The following is a 9,131-nucleotide window of genomic DNA, read 5'->3' on the forward strand; positions in this document are numbered from 1 at the left end:
ACTACCCTCCATCACTACCTCCATCACTACCCTCCATCACTACCCTCCATCACTACCCTCCATCACTACCTCCATCACTACCCTCCATCACTACCCTCCATCACTACCCTCCATCACTACCCTCCATCACTTGCCTCCATCACTACCCTCTTGCCTCCGTCTCCAGGTGATTTTCCTTGTTCTTCAATTCTTCAGTAATTGGAATCGTACAGTGCATATGTGTGGGGCTTTGGGCCTGGTGTCTTCTGTTCAATACTCTACATTAGCTGCATCCGTTTGCTTTATGGGGTTGCTTATTCATTCACATTGTTCTATGGTATTCCTGCTTACTTCAAATTAAATAAATATTAAGTTTTTCAAATTAAAATGGGAAGTAATAGAGCATACTCATTTTGGCAAGTCCCATGATGAAGTTAAATTTGTCTGCCATGGACTTATCAGATTGTATTAAAGCATTTTGTTGAATAGTGCAATAATTCTTGGTGAAGTGGCACAGAAAATTGTATTTTCTGTAATGCAACACGAAGAACGAGAGATCTCTAAAGACTTATGTTGACTAGGATTTTGCAGTTTTCGGCAATGTCATTCTGTCTCCAGGCAGTGGTCTACCATGGCTCACCAGAAACTTACACCTGTGTGCTTCCTTAAACTCTGAGGACATCCAACGCCTGAAAGACTGGATCGCTGAGACCTGGGTGAACCTGGCCATGGTGAACTACCCATACCCAGCCAGCTTTTTAAAGCCTTTGCCTTCTTGGCCTATCAAGGTAACAGGACAATGCCCTGCCCTCATTTATAAATGACTGTGTGGCTTTCATCAGAAGAAGAAATACTGGTGATGGGGGTCTGTGGAGCATGCAGTTTGGGGCTGATTTTCTGGTTGTGTTACCTTGGATGTTTTAGGTAACTTTTCTTAGCCTTGGCTTCTTCTTCTGAGAACTGGAGATAAAATACATCGATTCTCGTATAAGATTAGTGGTTGCTGTTAATGTAATAATTACCAAATCCAAGGCTGTACTTTGTATATATAGTTTATCCAATTTTGCGATATATGTTTTATGCCTAAATGTATGCACTACATGGTAGAAACTTGATAAGTGACCTATTTATTGAAGTGCTAACATAGTCAGTGAGCTGCGAAGCCTTCTAAACACTACACACCGTGAAGGGTGATCGCTATGCTGAGCCACAGAGTGGGAATAGCACTACTGGGTGCTATTGGGAGGACATGGCCCCAGGAAGGGCATCCTGGACAAGGCCCTCTTCCTTCTTGAGTTGCCATGCCTTTGCTTGCCAGCCTCAGAAGAACAAGGTATCAGTTACAAATGCTTTCAGTAAGATCCAAACAATACGGACCTGAGAAGTGTAAAGACACCGATTTATAGGTTCTGTGAAGGCACAAACACTGTCTTAGTTAGGGTTTCTGTTGCTGTGAAGAGACACCGTGACCACGGCAATTCCTATAAAGGAAAATATTTAATTGGGGTGGCCCGCTTACAGTTCAGAGGCTTAGTCCTTTATTACCACAGCGGGACATGGCGGCATGCAGGCAGGCATGGTGCAGTAGAAGGAGCTGAGAGTTCTAGATCTTGATCTGATGGCAACAGGAAGTAAACTGAGACACTGGGCACGGCTCAGGCTAGCATGAGACCTCAAAGCCCGCCCCTACAGTGACACACTTTCTCCAAGAAGGCCACACCCACTCCAACAAAGCCACACCTCCTATTAGCACCACTTCCTATGAGCTTATGGGGGCCAATTACATTCAAGCAACCACAAACAAATAAACTTAAATTCTTTTCTATTTTATTTTTTTAAATTTATTTATTTACTTATTAAAGATTTCCGTCTCTTCCCCGCCACCGCCTCCCATTTCCCTCCCCCTCCCCCAATCAAGTCCCCCTCCCTCCTCAGCCTAAAGAGCAATCAGGGTTCCCTGCCCTGTGGGAAGTCCAAGGAACCCCCACTTCCATCCAGGTCTAGTAAGCTGAGCATCAAAACTGTCTAGGCTCTTACAAAGCCAGTACGTGCAGTAGGATCAGAAACCCATTGCCATTGTTCTTGAGTTCTCAGTAGTCCTCATTGTCCGCTATGTTCAGAGAGTCTGGTTTTATCCCAGGCTTTTTCAGACCCAGGCCAGCTTAATAGAAAACTTAAATTCTTTTCTATTTTAAAGACTCTTTTGCGGCCACCTCATTTATATGTATATGTTCTTTAAGTAATCTCTTGTTAAGAACAAGAGTTTTAAAAAGCAAAAGACAGTTGTGTTTTTACAATACTTTTACCTCCACAACTAGAATGGGAGCGGGAAAAGAAAATTTAATTAGTTATGTGCGAGCCAACTTTCAACAGCTCTTCAAGTGTCCCACTGCACTGATGAAACTATACCTCACTTAAAAATTTATAATTAAAATAAAATAAGTCTACTTGCTCTCAGAGTTATTTCTCTTTATGTATAGAGTGGACATCTTCTACAGAACAGACTGGAAGCTAACATGCATTGAATTAAGGTGGATGTTGATAACGCAAAGTTGTTATTATTAAAATATTACTATTTTGAGACAGATTATTATGATTTTGAGGCAAAGCTCACCTTGTAACTTAGGGTGGTCTAGAACTGTCCATGTAGCACAGTCTGGCCTCAAACTCACCCCCCTCTTGCCTCCATTTCTAAGTGCTGGAATTGTAGGGGTGCACTCCTACACCTGAATACAAAGTTACTAAAAACAGCTGCCGTCTCTTTCCTAAGAAAACCTGGATTTAAGCATCAAGCTTACCTCTTTGTATTCTCTTGTTCTACAATGTAATAACTACATATATATCATTCCTCTTGAAGAACAAATGAATTGTTAGATACTATGCCAAACAGGGATTGGCAGACTCCATATACAAAGAACTCTATTTTAGGTGTTACTAAAAACAGCTGCCGTCTCTTTCCTAAGAAAACCTGGATTTAAGCATCAAGCTTACCTAGTGTATTCTATTGTTCTACAATGTAATAACTCCACATATATCATCATTCCTCTTGAAGAACAAATGAATTGTTAGATACTGTGCCAAACAGGGATTGGCAGACTCCATATTATAAAGAACTCTATTTTAGGTGTGGTGGGGCCTCAAGAGTTTCTGTCAGTTTTGCAACTGAAGCGGGAAAGCAGCCGTGGGTAATCTGTGAGTGAGAATGGCCAATCACGCTTTGTTGGGAAGTGCAGCTGGCCTGTAGGTTAGTTTGCTGACTCATCGTCTAGAGAGACCCCTAGGGAGAGCTTCTTCGTGTTACCAGCTTTCATTAGGACTTGGGTTAGAGAGCAGCAGTATACCTGTTCCTTCTACGGAGCTTTATTGTTTAGTCTTAAGAGGAACCCACTGTTCCTCCATCCTCTTTAAGGAATCAGCTGCAGCTGGTGGAGTATCTTTCAGAAGTCTTTTCTGTTTTCCAGTTCAGCACAGCCCCCTTTAAGCACTGTGTGTATATGATTCGGAAGTTTATTTTGCAGAATAACTTCTTTTTACCTATAGTTGCCTCTTACTTTTTAAAAACCGAAACCAGTTCTTGTCATTCTCTTTAATAATTTCTTGCCAAAATAATTCTATTTTTTTCTTTATTTTTGATTCTATTAAGGGGTTCGTTTTTGTGAACCGGTTTTGTGGAACAGAATCCAGGGTTCATACACGATACGCAAGCACTCTACCACTGAGCTAAACTTCTAGTCTGATACTGGCAAATTCTTGACAGCTTATGGAATATATTTATGATTCTGTTTCTTGTCTGGATGCCCTCCCGCACCCCTCCAAAAAAAAAAAAAACCAAACCCCAAACCCACTTCTTTTGCAGTTGGTTCGAGAGCCTCCCATTGCCTGTATCTTCTCTTTCCACAGTTAGCTGCACATTTAATTTTCACGGATCCCTTTTTTCCATTTTCGCTGCCCCTCGCTCCTAAACCGAGCTTCAGATCGCTTTCTGTTCTCCGCTCATTCCGTTTCTCCTTTCTTGACCCTGTCTGTGCTCTCAACCTCCTCTAATCCCTGAACACTACCCAGCTGGGGACTGCTCTTTCACTTGGACGGTTCCATTTAACCAGAACCCCTCCTCCTTCGGATGCACTTCCTCCTCTCTAAAGGGCTGACAAACAGACCCTTTTCTGAGTCCCTAACTCAGACTTAGCGTCGTGAGATAACGGTTGGGTTGCGAGAGAGAGCAGGCTGTTTCCCATGCTGTCTGCGCCACGTACATCTCTGGAGTATCCTCGGGCAGCGACTAAATGCTGTTTTCCACGTCAATTCAGCGCTCATTCTCCCTAATTTGTCTCTGCACATTGTCCCTATTTGCTTTTGTTTACTGGTAACAGAAGCTGCCACAGTCATGCAGAAATAATCACGGACTTGGCTGGCAGAACACAGGGAGGAAGAGAAAAAGGAAATAGAGAACCCTCTGTCATTTGACGGTTCGGGTTACATTACAAGCCACTACGCCTCTTCTTAGCTTTAAAAGCGCTTTTTTAAAGGAGGCTGAAGTTCGTTAAATTCTGTAGTCTTTCTTTTAGCTAATAACCTAGCAAACGTTTTAGCATCTTTGAGCCCAGTCTTCTGAGCACGCGGGCATAGCGAAATAGTAAGACATAAAAGGGAAAATCTCTTCCGTTTGTCTCGGTGTTTGATAATGTATGCACCCTCTCTGGGTGGTTTAAGCGGTTTCGATGCATTCTCTGAAAGGAGAGCTTTTACTGACAAAACCAATGTGATTATCTGAGGCAGTGGGGGGGGGGAGGGGAAGGGATGGGGGTAGAGGGGTGGGGTGGAGTTGAAATCTCAGAGAAAGAAAATCTTGCCTAAAAGCTGAATGTATCCATTTAATCCTTCTTCTAATGGAGGGACCATACTTTGGAGAGAAGACTGATTTTTTTTTTAAAGCTCATCTTTTCCCTTTTTAAGAATTGTATCTTTGCCCTGCCCACTATTTCTTTTATTCTGATGCTTAGCCTCCTAGGTACTGGCACCTAAGGCTTTTAAGCAAACCATTATCCTTGCTTTCTTGCCTCTGTGTTGGCAAGAAGCGCAGACCACATTGGAGTGCAGATCTGACCATTCCAGCATTGCATGAATGTTCTACTTTCTCCTTCTCTTTCATTTGCATGGCAAAGGTTAGCTTTGTAGCCCAGGCTAGCCTGGAACTTGTGATCCTCCAGTTTTGGCCTCCCTAGTGCTGAGGCCTGTCTTCCACACTACCCCCCCCCAACCTTTAAAAACTAGAATTATTAAAGTGGACATCCAATGTTCTTAAGAAATTCTTTCTTAGATTTATTTTTTATGTGGGTTTATTTTATTTTATTTTTTTTTTTGCCTGAATGTGACTAGGTGCACCGTGTGCATACCCGATACCCAGGGAGTTCAGAGGAGACCAGCAGATCTTCAGGAACAGAACTTACTACCATATGGTTGCTGGGGACCCAACCCAGTTCCTCTGCAAGAGCAGCGTGTGCTGTCTCGTAACATTTTTATTTTATTTTATTTTTGTCTTGTAATTTTTTTAAAAAATTAAAAAAAAACTGTCCCTTGAGTGTTTACATTTACTAGGAAACAGAAAATAAACTGTCTATTTGATTCAAGGGGCTGGCACTGAGTCTCCTGTTAACCTGCTATTTTAATTTCTTTTAAACTAGTGTAAATATATTTAAATTTATCCTGTAACAAAATGACTCTAAGTTTTTATAAAAATCAAATAAACTAAAAACATATAAAGATAAAAAAACCCCAAACAATTAAAAGATATGGGTTTATGAAGATAAATGTGGAAGCTGGACCTTGGAGCACAGGCTTGTAATCCTAGCTACTTGGGAGGCTAAAGCAAGAAGATTGCAAGTTTGAAGGCATTTTGAGCAACTTGGTGAACTCTCTGTCTCTCTCACACGCACACACAAATACACACACACAATCAAACACACACACACACATGCACATACCTTCCCACTCAAACAGACACAGACAGAGACACACATGCACACACGCACACATACACTCCAAACAAAGCTCACAACACACAAACGAATAGCCCGATGCAGGGGATATTTGTGTGCTGAGACTTCGAGAGAAGCCTCTGTCGTGCTGCCGTGGGCGTTCTTCCTCCTGTCTAGTTAAATCACAGCCCCTCAGTAAACAGCTAACAGTGGAAGCGCTTGCCCTGACCGGCTGGCTAATATTTGCAAACTATCAGCGTTGAGTTGAAGTATTCCATGAGGTTGTGCCAAAGTCGATAATGTTTGACTCGTAAGTGTGACAGTTCCCTATGGTTTCCCTTTGACTTAATATTTACGTGCTTTATGCAGATTACACAACTGATTAAAAAGCGTGCGACCGTCTCCCTCTGGATCCCTGTACTGTTGAGCAGTCATGAGTTAGTGCAGAGTGGTCCCTTATTACAGCAGGGCCTGTTGAAGCTTTGACATTCTAAGTAACATACAAGGAGACTATAGGGTTTTCACTTGTATATTAAAGGCAGCTAGACGGGAAGCTAGTAAAGGCGTTACAATGTTTCTCTTTTTTAAACTGGTAATTCTGGTAAGAAGTTACTTTGAAAATAAAAAGAGTAACAATGTTTCAAATGAATAGCCTTAAGGCTCTCTCTCTTGCTCAACTCCCAAGTCTCACTGCTCCTCTACGGATTGTTTTACATCGGTGGGTGTCCTTCTGACCGGTTGGTGGTCAGAGCTGGACCCTGTCCTCCCAGGAGGATCTGCCTTCAGAAGGGCAGTGGACCCAGGACTGGCCCTAATCAGGTCATGGAATTGCCATCAGCAGAGGCCACGGCTGTGCCCGAGATGTTCTAGGGCTGCAGAAAACCATGTATTGTTATCTGGTGCCAGCCCCCAGCCACGCTTGTGCCTTTTAAGAGACAATAACTGCTCTTTGCAGAGATGCTATTCATGGGGACTCCTTTTCTTTCCTCAACAGAGGCCCAGTGTTCATGCTTTAAGGGCGGGGGGGGGGGAGGCTAATGCCAGCATATGAGTCAGCCCCACTGGCTACTGTGCCTCCCAAGGATTTTAGGTGTTTGTACATCATCAGCCCCTCTTTTCTCCTGCCTAGCTTGCATCATCCACTGGCCGTGTCTGCCACACTGCTCGAACAGAACGTTTTCCTCTGAATCTACTCTGTAGTTCTGTGCTGGCCTTGGAAAGAGCTCAGTTGGCTGAGGGTTTCAGATTCAGCAGGGAGGGAGTAGGGCTCGGTAGTTGGTGATGGGTAGCCCAGTACAGCCCATGATTGACTCATAGCATCCGTACCATTTTATATATTTCTAACTGCTGTCTGTCTTAGGATTGCTTTCTGAGAAAAATGGTATTGTTAAATGCTAGGTAACTGTTGATGTGCCATGAATAATTAAAGAGTTTTTAGAATAGTAAACCACTGTTTTAACTTTTAACTTTCTGCAGCTGGCATTGTCTATGGCTTCAGGCAGAACAAGTTTGTACTTCCAGTTTTGCTCAGATTTGTTTCCTTAAGTACCTCTTGAACATGGGCACAGAGTATACTTATGACCTCATGGTTATCTGGGTATCTTTTCCTTTAAAATTCACATTTATTTTTATTTATGTGCATGCATATGTATGTGTGTTCATGCATGTGTGTGTGTGTGTGTGTGTGTGTGTGTGTGTGTGTGTGCATGTGTGGTGTGTCTGCAGGTGACTTATTATAACTTGCATCTGGAAGTCAACTTTTGGGAGTTGATTCTCTTTTTTCTACCACATGGGTCCTTCATTTTAAACTCAGGTTCTCAGGTTTTACAGTAAGTAGCTTTGGCCATTGATCTATCATACTGGACCTCATAGTTGTTTTTGTTTTTGCTTTTTTTTTAAAGTCTGGGTCTCACTGAATAGATGTAGCCCAGGCTGGCCTCAAATTCACAGAGCTCCATCTGCCTCTGCCTCTGCCTCCTGAGGGCTGGGATTAAAGCTGTGTGCCCTTACACCCAGTTCTCATAGTTATTTTTAAAGGTGTATTTAGCTATTTGGATATCATATTTTGTGATTTTTCTCACATTTAGAATTTCTAACGCTTGCTACCAGAGTCTGTGCACAGCCCCCTTCCTTTGGGAAAAGCCCTTTTTCAAATCTTAGATCTGAGAAATCTCGCGGTCAAGAAAGCTATTCACCTGCTGGGGAGAGAGAGGCCTCGGTGGGTAAAACACTTGCCTGTGCAAGCATTAAGACGGGATCTCAGATCTCTGAAACCCACATGAAAAGTCGGGTGGATGTTATGGCCTGCAGGTCACCCCAGCACTCAGAGGAGACAATGGACCTCTGGAGCAAGCCGGTTACCAAGCCTGGCCACATTAGTGTTGTCTGGGTTCAATTGAGAAGCTTTGCCTCAAGGAATTAGATCAATGGGGTCTTAGAGAGACTCTTGATGCCAACCTTGAGCCTCACATGTACCTACACACATGTGTGCATGCCCCTACATAGATGTGTGTCTCATGCGTGTGAATACATACATACACACCATGAAAGAAGAGAGAGCAGTCCATATTTGCTAATACATGCCTTCTTGAAGTTACATGAAGTACCAATTAATAGTCCATAGAAGAATTGCTATGGATGGGCTGAGGCAATGGCTTGTTTGCTGAAGTGAATCGTGTTTTTGTGTTATTATGCTGTAATTTTTTTTATTAGTATCTGACTCTTCCTTTGTTTATCTCTTCAAAATGACAGGTCGTGTGCCAGTATCTGACAAACCCCTACATGTCAGATTCCCTGCTGATTCAGAACATCTACCAAGCTCTAAATGTATATTACAATTACTCAGGCCAGTCCAAATGCAACAATATTTCTGAAACAACAATCGGAAACTTGGGGTCCCGAGTTTGGGGCTACCAGGTAAGCATGCGTGGTTCCTGGGACATCTTTCTCCCCGCTGCTACCTATAGTTGTGCCTCAATAGTGACCAGAGCAGAGTTTATCACCTAACCTGCGTTCACATCTCGACTGTATTCTTTATCTGCACTGTTAAGACTAATGATGATGATGGTGATGGTGGTGGTGTTGAGGATGGTGATGATGATGGTGGTGATGATGATGATGGTGGTGATGATGATGATGGTGGTGGTGGTGATGATGGTGGTGGTGATGATGATGATG

At 42.8% G+C, this 9,131-nt stretch overlaps 1 protein-coding gene across 1 annotated transcript in view; it reads left to right on the forward strand.

The window, feature by feature from the left end:
- LOC101983449 (lysosomal Pro-X carboxypeptidase-like) overlaps nt 1–9,131 on the forward strand; it is a 22,096-nt gene that overhangs the window by 8,001 nt on the left and 4,964 nt on the right. Inside the window, exons 5-6 of the mRNA XM_026784354.1 lie at nt 598–767; nt 8,706–8,870. Coding sequence (XP_026640155.1) covers nt 598–767; nt 8,706–8,870 — 335 coding nt within the window. The remainder of the gene's footprint in view (nt 1–597; nt 768–8,705; nt 8,871–9,131) is intronic.

This window comes from Microtus ochrogaster, chromosome 22 (genome assembly GCF_000317375.1).
Source record: "Microtus ochrogaster isolate Prairie Vole_2 chromosome 22, MicOch1.0, whole genome shotgun sequence".
In the NCBI taxonomy this organism is placed as follows: Eukaryota; Metazoa; Chordata; class Mammalia; order Rodentia; family Cricetidae; genus Microtus; species Microtus ochrogaster.